Source organism: Sorex araneus, chromosome 8 (genome assembly GCF_027595985.1).
Source record: "Sorex araneus isolate mSorAra2 chromosome 8, mSorAra2.pri, whole genome shotgun sequence".
NCBI classification, from domain to species: Eukaryota; Metazoa; Chordata; class Mammalia; order Eulipotyphla; family Soricidae; genus Sorex; species Sorex araneus.
The window spans coordinates 43156167-43169422 of record NC_073309.1 but is presented as its reverse complement, the minus strand read 5'-3'; the positions used below and the strand labels follow the sequence as shown (position 1 = coordinate 43169422).

The following is a 13256-nucleotide window of genomic DNA, read 5'->3' as shown; positions in this document are numbered from 1 at the left end:
CCGGCGGGAGGCCCCGCCCCTCCGCGCAGCTGCGGGCTCGGGGCGCAGGGAAGAGGCGAGCAGGGGAGGGGTGCGTGCAGCCGGGGCTGGGAGCCGGGGGAATTGGGGGGTGGGGGGGTGTGGTCGGGGCCCCGGCGGCGTGCGGCTGCTGCACGGGCTAGCGGGTCGCCCGTGCGCGCCGGCCGCGTGGCTTCTCTGAGTGCGTGTGCGTGTCCTGATGCAGAGCAGGGCGGTCCGTGGCTTCATTGTGTGGCCTGGAGGGTGTGTGGCTGGACGTGTTTGTGTGAGATCCTGGGCCACTACTGGGCGTAGCTGTAGAACCTGTGCAGCCGTGGTGGTCTGTGCCCATTTCTCTAGGGAGGTGTGTGTATGGAGGGGGGGTGGTGTCAGCTCACATGCCGACTGGGAGGTCCATGGGGGTCGCGTGCTGGCTGCGATGCCGACGGGGGCTCCTTGAGGGCCCCTGCTCATGGGCTGTTCCCTCCCGGAGACAAAGCCGCGCTGGGGAACCTCCGCCCAGCCGACGGGCGCCCAGCTGTATGCAAATGCGGCCATCTGCCGGCGCCCCCCGCCCCTGCGCCCGCAGCCCGGCTGCCCGTTTGGCCCCGGGAAGGTGTGAGGAGCAAATGGGCAGGAAATTCCGTCTCCGCGTCTCAGGGGGCCGCTGCCCGGCTCCGGGCTGAATAGGGAAGAGGCACCCCGCCGCCCCGGCCCTCCCTTCGCCCCTTGGTCTGCAGCAGATGTTGCAGCCGGTGGCCCTGATCTCCGCGGTCAGGCGCTGAGCGCACCCCTTTATTTTACATTTTCTGGGCCACGGCCCGCGATGCTCAGGGATCACTCCCGGTGATCAGAGGTGGTGCAGGGAATGTAGAACCTGTGCTTCCGTGGTCTGTGCCCGGGGCTGCTGCGTGGGCACAGAAGGCAAGCGCCCAGCCCGCTGTACTAACTCTCCGGCCCCAACGCGCGGAGCCCTTCGGATGGAGAGGAGTGGCACATTCAGAGGGGTGCTGCAGATTCCCTTCCAATAGTACTTTCTTTCCTTCCCTCGTGCCTGGGTTTTTTGGTTTGGGGCCACACCCAGTGATGTTCAGGGGTTACTCCTGGCTCTGCACACAGGAATTGCAGACCATATAGGATGCCAGGAACTGAATCCAGGTCCGCAGCGTGCCAGGAAACGCTCTCTCTGCTGTTCTATCGCCCCAGCCCCCCACGCCTAGGTTTAATGGTCTCCACGTCTGCCTCATGAGGGCTCCTCCCTGCAGTAGTGGGATTGAATTCAGGCTCTGGCCTTATGTGTCCCTCCCAGTCCTACACATTTCTCAAGAACTCAGCTAAGGCAGACACACCGTCTTCTGTCCCTGCGTACATAGCATGCAAGGCAAGAACTCCCATCACCCCACCCCCCCAACCTGAATCATTTTTTTTTGGCTTTTTGGGGTTATATCCAGCGACGTTCGGGGGGTTACCCCTGGCACTATACTCAGGAATTACTCCTGGCAGTGCTCGGGGGACCTTATGGGATGCTGGGGATTGAATCCTGGCCAGCCAAATGCAAGGCAAATGCCCACCCCCTATACTATCGCTCTGGACCTCAATTCAGTGATTTTTTTAATGGATATTTTGGGGAGCCGCGGTCTTATTCTATGGTTGCTATGGGGTTACTCCCTACTTGATGCTCAGAAGTCATGAGGGGCTAGGGTTTGAACTGGGCTTTCTGCATGAAAAACATGCCCTTCTAGAGAATCAAACCAAATCTCTAGCCCCTGAAGCAAAGAATTTTGTTTGAGCCACACTGGGCAATGCTCAGGGCTTACTCCTGGCTCTGCCATCAGGGATCACTGCTGGTGGGGCTTGGGGGACCATATAGGATTCTGGGGATTGAACCCAGGTAGGCCACATGCCAGGGAAGTGCCCTACCAGCTGTACTATCTAACCTGCAAGGGATTCTTTTTTGGGATGAAGGAAGGGGTCACACCCGTCAATGCACAGGAGTTACTCCTGGCTCCGCACTCAGGAATTACTCCTGGTAGCGCTCAGGGGACCATATGGGATGCTGGGAATCAAACCCAGTTTGGCCACGTGCAAGGCAAACGCCCTACCCACTGTACTATCACTCCAGCCCCTGCAAGGGATTTTTAATGAAGGGTCAAAATTAAAAATTTTGAGTCAGGGTTGGAGAGAATACAGCAGCTTGGGTGCTTGCCTAACACATGGCTGACCTGAGTTGGATTCCCCAGAATCGCACATGAATAAACAAAAGGTTTAGAGCTGAATCTGTCCTTTCATTCAGGGAAGGCTGACTCGTCAACCAAGTCAGATTTTCCCTCAACTTGTCACATGCCTTTAGTCCCAGGTCACCATTCAACCTTCTCTCAGACACAGTCCCCACTCCTCCCCAAGGGGACCAGGACCTCCCTTTGATTCCTCTACCCCACACCCTAATGGGGCCCTCCTGCTAGATTCTTCCATGGCTCCCTAATGCCATCAGAACATATTCTGCCTTCTAATGCTGACACTTTGTTTGGGGGTCCAACCCAGTGATGCTCAGGGGTTACTCCAGACATTATTCCTGGCAGTGCTCAATAACCATATGAGATGCCAGGGATTGAACCTGGGTCAGCTGTGTGCAAGGTAAATGCCCTACCCAGTGTACTATGGCTCTGGCCCTTCCAAGGTTGACATCTGAGGCCCCACCGCCACCCCGGCCCTGCTCAGACTGACTGAGCAGGAGCCAGACTCTGGAGGCAAGGTGCTCTGTACCTGGACAGGTGGAGAAGTGGGTTTCTGGTTGGACAGCTCAGATGGCATTGGAGCTGCTACTAGAGGTAGCTTGAGGGGCAGCAAACTCCTGGCCTGGAGAAGCTACCCACCTTACCAAGAGCCAAGAGTGCGGGCTTAGTCCCCTCCCCCCTGCTGCGTTTGTATTTGTGAAGGGGATTTTAAGGGGTGTCAGCGCTCTCTCCCCTCTCCCAGTGCTCGCAGAGGTGCTGGGTGAAGAGACAGAACCGAGAGGGGAGGAGGAATCCTGTGGACTGTGGGAAAGACACATTCCTGGGATGAATGCAAAGGCCCTGAGGTGACCTGTGGTGCGCTCAGGCCCCTCTGCAGGTGGTCTGAGGCTGCTCCCACCTGAAACCACTCCTGGGAGTGAGGGTTAAAGTACAGGCTCTAGGAGCACCCCCTGCCCCAAATTACAAAGCACCCCAACTCCCCGAGTCACTCCATGCACCTACTACTGTCCGAGTCTGCCTGTGTCCCCTGGAGACCCCGAGCTCAGTGAGGGCAGATGTCTGGGCGCCCACTGCTCTGAATGTACACGTCTCACCTCTCAGAGGGCAACGGCTCTGCCAGGCACTATGCCCAGAATGAGACAAGGATGCACCTGGAACTCCAGAGGGGTTGGAACCTGGCTCTGGAATCTTCTCCAGAGCTGCCTTTTGCACCCCACACAGGACTGTCCCCAGGGAGCTCAGCAAACACCCATTGTGGAGACCTTGGTCCTCAACCCAGTCCCGGGACCCCCTTCCCAACCCTGTCCATTTCCCCAGGCCACACGGAACAGGAGGCAGGGCTCTCCCCCAACCCTGGGTCCCCCAGCTTAGAGGATATGGGGGAGCTCTTCAGTGGATTAGACTGGGAGAGCGAGGCACAAACTTTAACTTTCAGGAGACATCTGTGAACCTTCTCAAAATTCTGGAGCTCAGAGATTCGATCTGGCCCACCGTTTCAAATACACTGTTAATTAACACCAAGTAAGGGCTTAAAAAACAACAGACTCTCCAGGCTGGAGAGACAGTACAGCGGCGGGGAAAGTGCTCGTCTTGCACACAGCAGCCCCCAGACCCTGGCCGCTCCTACAGCCCTACCAAGAGTGATCCTGACCACGCCAGAAGATGCCAACCATCTCCCAAGCGCCAGCAGTAAATGCTGGCGGTACAGGGTGGGGGCTGTGGGCCTGGGGGGTGAGAATTCCAGGCACATGGGACAGGAACTCTGCACTCAGCCCCGGGAGGCTTCACTGAGCCCCGAGCTCTCCCCCAAGCCTGCTGCAGAGACAGGAAACTGCGGCAGAGGCGCTGTGCTGAGGTGTGGGGGCGCCTGCTTCACCTCGCCCCTCAACTCACCTGAGAGGTAGGGGCAGTGTTGTTCAGACTTGGAGGCAGGCAGGGAAAAGGGGCAGAGTCGCCCTGGATGCACCATGAGAAGCGGGCGAGGTCGGGTTTAAACCTGGGCGCCCACACGGCTGCAGCATGGAGGGCAGGGGGTGGCGCCCCCAGGTTTCACCCTGGCAACACAAACAGTCCTCTGAGCAACCCCTCACCCCCGCACAGAGAAAATGAGTTGAAAGGAAGCAAATCTGGTTCTTCCGTTATGCAGGCCGCTTCCCTGGGGTGAGAAGAAACTCCCAGAAGTCTGCAGGAGCCGCGGCTGGTTCGGCGCAAGCCGCAATCTAGTGGGTGGAGGATTTGCTGGGGCAGGTCCGTCTTTGAGCTTCAACTGCAAAGTCTTGAGAGCAGCCCCTGCAGGCCCCCCTTCCCAAGGGCGCACGGTGGCTGCCTCCCTCGTAGCCCTGCAGCCCCAGCACCCGTGTCCCCAACAGGGGGTGGGGCCCCGAGAGCTGAGCCTCACCCGGCCCCAGGCTGGAGACTCCGACACAGGGTTGGCGTCTGGGATGGACTTTATTGCGCCTGGGGCTGCCCGAGCCTGGCGGGGGACGCGCACTGAGTCTGAGGAGGCCCCGAGGTCAGGGCTGTTTGGGGCGAGGCCACAAGCGGCTCGTGAGTACGCCGAAGAGGTTGTGCTTGCTGGACCTGGACAGCTCGGCCAGACGCTGCTGCTCCTCCTGGGCAGGGCAGAGGATACACAGGGCAGGGTGAGCCTCCCGCTCACAGGCACCCAGACCACCACCCCGACTCTCGGGACCCCAGCCCAGGGCCCGTGTACCCCAACCTACACAGGCTGACACCCTGCAGACCACGTTTTGGGGTCCCTCGAGCCGAGGCTGCACTCTTGGGGTCCCTCCCGCCTGGCTGTGGGGGGAATCCTGGCGCCCCCGCGGATGGCTCCCGGCACTCAGGATACCTATTTCCAGGAGCCAACCCAGACACAGGCCCACCCCAGCCTGACCTTGGGCAGCTTCTTCCCCACACGCTTTCACTGTTTTTTTTTTTTTTTCTTCATTTTGGATCACACCCAGCAATGCACAGAGGTTACTCCTGGCTCATATACCCAGGAATCACCCCTGGCGGTGCTCAGGGGACCATATGGGATGCTGGGAATCGAACCTGGATCGGCCGTGTGCAAGGCAAACTCCCTACACACTGTGCTATCACTCCAGCCCCACACGCTTTCACTCTGGTCTTGGGGTGACATCCGGCAATGCTCGGGGGACTGCGCCGGGTGGTGGTCAGCCCGTTCTTCGCCCCCTCCCAGCACCCAGCACCGTAAACATCCCAGCTCCGCCCCTAGATTCCTGGGCCAAGTATTCTTGGATCCCTAGTTCCAACCTGGCTCAAATCCTGTGTCCACCAGACACCAGGCCCTGACAAAGGATGCCCCCCCAACCCCCGCCCTGGGACACTGGCTCCAGGTCACGTCACCAGCATGGGGATGATTGGTCGCTGCTTCCTGGTGCCTCAGAATGCCAAGTTACAGCCCCCACCTGGGCTGGGAGCCAAATGCCCACCTGCTCCAGCCGGCTCTGCCGCTGCTTGAAGGCCTCCAGGGGGTCCTCCTCCAGGGCATAGTGCTCCAGCACCGTCCGGACATCCTCCACACCGTTCAGGGCGATGGCTGCAGGGCATGGCAGGAGGGGCTCAGCGGGAAAGTGCAGTGCCCAGCGCTGATGCTAACTGGACTCCTGGTTTTTTGAGGTTTGGGGGGGCACACCCGATGTGCTCAGGGATCACTCCTGGTGGGCCAGAAGTGATGACCTGACCTGGCCATGTGCAAGGGGAGCTTTCTCCCTGCTGTGCTATTGTTCTGGCCCCTAGACTGCATCTTACACTCAGGGGCGTTCCTGGGTATCCTGAGGGCACCTCGTCACCCCAAGAAGCAACTAAGGACTGTGCGTTTCAGGGACCCCGTTTCCACAAGACGCCCAGTGCGCTCACTCTTGAGGAAGGCGGATAGGTCGAGCAGGACGCGGTCGTCTGAGTTCCCGTCCCAGGGCCGCAGGGCCACGCCGTTGAAGGGCTGCAGCCGGAAAGCCTCCTTCTTGCAGTCCACAACCACCACGCGCGCCGGGTCCCGGTTCAGACAGGAAATGTCCTGAGGTGACAGGGAGGTCAGATCCACACACTAGGAGCACCCCAACTGGGTCCCCAAAGACCGGGCAGGGATATCACTGAATCCCCTCCCCTGCCGGGAGCTGGCTGTGGGGTGTCCCAGCGAGCGTCCTCGTCCAGTTGCAGTTGGAGGCAGGGCCCCCACTGTCCCATGACTGTGACAGGTCTGAAGCCCGGATGAAGGGGCGCAGAAGTTCTCAAAGACATCCCCAGACTCAGGTCTGGCAAACCCTCCACCCCAGCTGCCTAGTTGACTCGGGTCCCCCAAAGAGCACTCATGGAACCCCCAGACTCAGGCCGCTCGTTCAGGGGTCACGGTCAGACATCTGCCAACACAAGCCCCCCTAACCCAGGCAGCCACCAGACAGCCCCCCAACCTCACCCCAACTGGCCTCTTTGGAGAGGCTCCCTGCCCCCACTGGCACTCTGGGTTTGGGGCAGGGAGTGGGGTGTGGGGGGCTCTTGGGCACCTTCACATGGTGTCCATCCATGTATCTCGTAGCATCACGGAAGAGGCGGTAGGAGATGAAGCCATGGGGGTCCACGCTGTCGATGAGGGGAAACGCCGTCTGCCGGGGTCAGGATGGGAAACATGAGGGCCCGCCGGGGATGGTGCAGGGGGTGAGGCGGGGTCCCTGCCCTGGGACGTGCAGCCCCCGCCTGGTCTCACCATGCCCGTCTCCGACGTGAAGATGACAATCTCATACAAAGGGGCGAGCTGCTGGAATAAAGTCTCAATGCCCGGGCGCTTTTTGAATCTCCAGCCAGTGGCCAGCTGGGGAGATAAGTCGGGGAGGGGGTAGTGATAGTGAGATACTGAGCCACTGAGCCACTGAGCCCCCGAGGTCCAGAGGCCCAGCCTGAGGGATTCCCAGAGCAGCCGCCCCCCAAGCTCCATGCTGGGGTTCCCAGGGGCTTGGGGCAGGGCCGTCTGATTCCTCTGTCCTAGGGGGTGGGCCACAGTGACGAACCCTCCTGAAGGCCACCCCTGACCCCCAAGCACACATGCAGAGCAGAGTCCCACCGGGCCCAGCTCCCCAGCCGCACCCACCCCTGCCCTCCTGTGCCACCCGGTGCCCCAGGACACACCGACCACTCGGGGTGCAGAAGGACGCCGGTGAGCTCCAGCACCAGGGTGTAGGGCGGCTGGTAGTAGGGTTCCCGCAGAGGGTCTGGGAGGAGGCAGGCGCTGGTGGGCTCGATGATCATCTGGGCGAGGGACAGAAGTGCCAGCCTCAGACCCGGAAGTGGGGCGGGCGCGTGCGTGGGCTCCGGGGCGCCTGCTCACCTGTCTATAATCTTTGAAATATTTGTACGTCCGGCGCAACTGCTGTACCAGAACTGGATCTAGGAGAACACCAGGCACGGGGGGGAGGTTTCAGAGAAGCTCAGAGAAGCTCAGAGTGACCCCAGAGCCCCCAGACTCCCGGGGTCTCCACACCCACTTGCTTTCAACCAGCTCGTTTCCAAATCCCGAAGGCCGGCAGTGAGCACCCGTCAGCCTAGCACAGACAAACCTGTTCATTCACCTGCCCAATTGTCTTCCTTTCTTTGATATTTGTTGGGGGTGGAAGGCGCGGTTGGTTGGGGTCGCACCCAGTGATGCTCAGGCCTTACTAGCTCTATACTCAGGGATCACACCTGGCTCCCAGTGGGGCTTGGGGGACTGTATGTGGTAGCGGGGATTGAGCCTGAGCCCTGGCAGATGTGACCCCGGAGAGCCCTAGCATCGGGCGACACAGGATTCCTGACTCAAGAGTACTACCTCCTTCAGCTGACAAAGGAACATCGGGCTCCGGAGCCTCACTGGGGAGCACCCCCTCCCAAATAAAAAAGAGTTCTAAACCCGAGTATAAATAAAACATTGGTTGATTAAGAAGAAGAAGAATACAACGTACAAATCTGCTGTTACTGGGGCTGGAGTGAGAGTACAGCTGGGAGGGCATTTGCCTTGCATGCAGCCGACCCAGGTTCTATCCCCAACATCCCATATGGTCCCCTGAGCACTGCCAGGACTAACCCCTGAGCACTGCTGGTTGTAACCCTAATATTAATTAATTAATAAAAAGACAAATCTGCTATTACTATCTGGAACCAGGAAAAAAAAAATTCCCTGGGGCTGGAGCCATAGCACAAAGTGGACAGGGCGTTTGCCTTGCATGAAGCCAACCCTGGTTCGATTCCCAGCATCCCATATGGTCCCCTGAGCACCACCAGGGGTAATTCCTGTACATCGCCAGATGTGACCCAAAAAGCAAAAAAAAAAAAAAAAAAAAAATCCCACAATATATAAATCCCATTACTCTTCGACGAATCAGCCAGAGGGCCTGCAGGTAAATCCAACACCACCCCCCTCTGCACTCCGGAAACAGCAGGAAACAGCAGCTCTCTGGGAATGTGTCAATTCCTGGAGCCACCTTTGACTGGCCTACTCCTCCTTGTCTGGCCCAGGAATGTCACTAACCATTCCTACAGTGCAAAGGATACATCCCCACAACAAAGCACTATTTGTTGTGGTCTTTGAGCCACACCTGGGGGTACTCAAGACTTAACTCCTCAGGGGACCAGGGGTGCCAGGGACCAAGCCCAGGTGAGCTGCACGTAAAGCAAGCACCCTCCCTGCTGTTCTACCCTCTCTAGTTCCAAAACATGATTTGGCTCCAGTGTTCAGCGCAGGCCCCGGCTGGAACCCCACGGCTCACAGGAGCACAGTGCAGCATGAAGGGGGAACCCGAGGCCACAGCGCCCGATCTGCAGCAGGAGGTTGGTCCTGGCACAGCATTGAGGCTCTGTGCAGCCCTGGGAGACGCCCCAAGCAAGCAGCCAGGAATGGCCCCTAAGCAATGCACAGCGGGGCCCCAACCCAATAGTAAACATGTAAGGAATTGATATGGACACCCGCTTCAAGGGAGAAGTTTTACTACGGGGTCCATCTTTTCAAAATAAAAATACTAGAAGCACCCAAGCTTGTAAACACAGATGTAATTACGACTTCTACCCCTCCCACACATGGCAGTGCCTGGGGAGCCACTCCTGGTGGTGAGAAGGGGAAGCAGGGGGGGAGGGGAGGAAGGGGCTGAGCCAGGTGTGGGCATGCAAAGCAAGGACACTAGACACCTGAGCACTCCCCCGCCCACGTGTATGTTTTCTTTCTTCCCTCATTTTAATTTTTGCCGGGCTTCTCAAGTGCTCAGGAGGTCTGGGGGCCCTGCTGGCGGGGTGGGGGGGGCCTACATTCCCAATATGGGGGCGTGTGATGCCAGGCATCAAACTGGGATCAGCCTCAAGCAAGCTATGTGCCTTGCCCCGTCCTTGCTCTACAGCCCCCCAAACGTGCATTTTATTTTATTTTATTTTATTTTTGCTTTTTGGGTCACACCCAGCAATGCACAGGGGTCATTCCTGGCTCATGCACTCAGGAATTACCCCTGGCAGTGCTCAGGGGACCATATGGGATGCTGGGATTCGAACCCGGGTCGGCCGCGTGCAAGGCAAACGCCCTACCCGCTGTGCTATCACTCCAGCCCCCCAAACGTGCATTTTAAACCAGAGGTTTTCCTGTCTTTTTTTGGGGGGGTGTGGGGGTGCACACAGGTTATTTTCCTGGTGGTGCTCAATGAAGCCTATGGGATGGTCGAACCCAGGTCAGCCATGTGCAAGGCAAGAGCCCTTCCCGATGTCCTGTGGCTCCAGGCCCTCTCCTCTGCCCCCACGGAAGGGGGTGGGGGTGGGGGGCGGTGGTCTTATTTGGCCAAGTTTAAAGCAAAATACCCAAGGGCAGGTCTTCGGGCTCCCCAGGCACAAACAGGTGGTGCTCCGGCCCTGCCAACTGCAACTCTCTCCTGGGTAGAGCTGGGTTTCACGGGACAGAGAACCACACTGCTGCCCACCAGGGCTGGGTGAGCAGAGGGAAGGGAGGAAAGGAGGCATTCATTGTTTTGGAAATGAAGAGCCTGATGGGTGGGGGCTTGGGAAGGGGGAAAAAGAAGCTGCCATAAAGATGCGGTGGGGGGGCAGGGAGGGGGGCTGCAGATGCTCAGATCTAAGGCGCAGGAAGCCAAGTGTCTGGTGACAGACAGCACTACCCCCATCTGTCCCTGACCATCTGCTCCTGGAATGAGGGCCCGGGGAAGGGGACTGGCTTTGTAATGTATCCCCCCACCCCCAAAGCCATCCAGCTGCTGAGTCCCCCACCCCTAACGGAAAGAAAAGAAGCTGGAAACCAGATGGGGAGGGCCACATCCTGCACTACAAAGGGAGGCCAGAGGGTCAGGGGGACCCCAAGATCTGCCCAGGTACTCACCATTGTCAAACTCATCAGGAATCTGGAAGGCAAAGAGGAACACGTTGGGTGTGGCAGAGGCACAACCCCACACCCGAAAAGGAGAAGGAAGGAGAGGAGAAAGGGGTGGAAGGAGAGAAGGGGGGTGAGAAAGGAGAGGAGGAGGAAGAGGAAGGAAGGAGAGAGGCAGGAGGTCCTGGGGGCGGAGACTCCTGGGGAGGGCAGCGGGTCCCTCCAGCCCTTACCTTGGCACCACTTTCATCCACGGAGTTGTTTCCTGCACGGGAGACAGGGATGGATGAAAGGCACCGGGGGCTGCCCGCTTGCATGGAGGGAGGAAGGGGGCAGGGGCTGGACCCCTGAATCTGAGCAAAGAACGCTAGAGGCTTGGTTTCTGAGTGGGCGAGGGGCTGCCTACTAGCCAACCCCCCAAGACTCTGAGACTGGGGAGGGAAGGAGAGGGTCTGGATGGTCTGAGGGAGATAGGCTTGGGGGTTCCAGGCTAAGGTTAACTCAGGAGCCTGCTCTGTGCCTCTCCTTTCCCGCACCCGGACATTCCCTTCAGCCTATGGCGGGGAAACGAAGAGAACAGTAAGGACCAAGCTCCCCCCACCCCATTTCCCGAGCAGAGGCTACAGATCGTCCCGCCCTGAGGAAGGCACAAGGGCAGGCACGTGGGGGGTCCCCAGGCAGGCCCCCTCACCGAAAATATAGACGATGCTCACGGTGCCACCGGCGCCCAGCAGCCCGGCGAGCCACAGTGCCACCTTCCTGGCATAGCCGGGCCCCTCATTGCCTCGCTGCTGCTGTGGCCCCTGGGCCTGGGCCTTGGGGCCCCCTCGGCTCCCAATCTCCGAAGCCTGTAGTTGAGGGGCGGGGTTTGGAGGGAGGGAACCAAGTGAGGAGAGAGAGAAGGTCAGGCGGGTTCAGAAGGCCAGGTCAGAGAAGAAATCAAGGTCAGAGGTGCGGGGACACCCACATAGCCTCGGGTGTTTCGGGAGGGGGCAGTGGGGAGGGGCTGGGTCACTCGAAGAGTCAACCGCTAGATCAGGCAGCTCCGGGGTCCCAGGAGTTCAAGCCCGGGTGGCCCGGATCCTGGAGGCAACAGGGCTTGGAGGGGGTTGGGGGTCGGGGGTTACGAGCAGGAACACAGGGCAGGATCGGGACCCGGGCGGGTCACTGGGATGCCCACGGCAGGGAAGTGGGGCGAACCCCGGGCTCGGGAGGGCAATTAGGGCTTTTGGATGCCTGGGAGAGCAGGCGGTTCCAGCCACGGGGCACGGGGGGAGTGTGTGTGTGTGTGTAGGGGGGTATGGTGCAGGAAAGGATGGGCTGGGGCTTGGGGATGGACAGCAGGGCCGGGGGGGGGGGGGCGCCGGGGGTCACAACGGCTGGGTCCATCAACATGGAGGCAAGCCGAAGGCCGACCTCAGTGTCCCCAAGGCGGCCAGGCTGGACCGCCGTGTCCCGGGGTTCGTCCCCCGGCAAGTACTACCCGGACGGTCCTGGACAGGAGGGACAGGGGACCCCCGCCCCCGGCGCCCACGTGGGTCCGGCGGCGGCGGCGCCCAGAAGGCACCCTCGAGCCCTCCGTGTCCGGGCCAGGGCAGCAGGCGCCGCCGCCCGGGAGACGGGCGAGGGTCCCCATGCGCGGGCGGCGTTCCATTGAGCACCCCGAGCTGGTGCGTCCCCGAGCCCCCCGAACTCCGGCGGCCCGCCAGGAACGCTAGCAAAGAGCCGGCCCAGCCCGGAGCCAGCCCGCCGCGCTCACCTGGTCCGGGGCCCGGGGGGGCGGCGGCGCCAGCCTCGCGCACAGCCCCCGCGTGCCGAGCCGAAGCCCGCTCCGCAAGCGCAGGAGCAGCGCCGCCGAGGCCGCCATCTTGCGCTGACGCCACGCGGCCCCGCCCCCTCGGCCCTCCTCGCCCGCCCCGGGCCCAGGCCGCAGCCAATGGGAGCGCTGGGAAGAAGCGGCCGGACGGGAGCCGGCGAGGGACAAACGCCTCCAGGCCGACTGCCGCGGGTGCGCCGGCCTCGGGGAGTTCCGCTGCCCGAGAGCGCCAACTAGGTCGCGAGTCAGTCGTCGGGCACCACGCCCCCTTCGGGCCACTGCGCGCTCCGCAGCCGCGACTGCAGGACGTGGCGGGCCGCCCCTTGCTCAGCGGTAGAGCTGAGGCCACAGTGAAGGCACTCAGTGGTGGCTTGAATTGTCCGAAGAGCGGAAAAGGAAAAAAAAAAACACACGCAAAAACCCAGCAGCGAGTCTAGTGGGCGCCTCGCTCGCGGGGAGGCAGCCCCCAAAGTGAGTTTTTGTATCCACGTGGGGCCCGGCAATCGAACCTGCCCTGTCCGGAATGCAAAACCCTTTCTTGACCCTTGGCCCATGGGCGGCTCACACAACAAAGGACAGGAGGGGTGGAGGGTGCTGGGTGGGAAATCGAGGAAGCAGCGCAGCCACCGTCAAATTCCCAATTCTTCCGAGGGGGAAAATGTCTGATACTGTGTGTAGAAACCACCATAATCACATGTAGGAATAAATGCTGAACCAGTACGAAATCATGCTAGGTCGGGGGTCTATGGAGTGGATCCTAACTGTCATGTGGTCCCTCTTGAAGCTGGGTTGGGGATACGGAAACGTTCCTGGTTTTACAGAATACTAGGAAACATGAACATCAAATGAGGAGCTGGGG

The 13256-nt window shown here is 60.2% G+C and overlaps 1 protein-coding gene across 1 annotated transcript; it reads right to left on the bottom strand.

Moving 5' to 3' along the window:
- Positions 1-4660: 4660 nt before the first annotated feature.
- Positions 4661-12493, bottom strand: TIMM50 (translocase of inner mitochondrial membrane 50). Its single transcript, XM_004617379.2, has 11 exons — positions 12341-12493; positions 11273-11429; positions 10815-10846; positions 10591-10612; positions 7576-7634; positions 7377-7496; positions 6958-7062; positions 6758-6856; positions 6114-6270; positions 5687-5793; positions 4661-4843 (listed from the first exon to the last, which is right to left on the bottom strand). The coding sequence occupies exons 1-11, from the start codon at positions 12446-12448 to the stop codon at positions 4745-4747; spliced, it is 1065 nt and encodes a 354-aa protein (XP_004617436.1). The 5' UTR covers positions 12449-12493; the 3' UTR covers positions 4661-4744.
- Between the last annotated feature and the right edge of the window lie 763 nt (positions 12494-13256).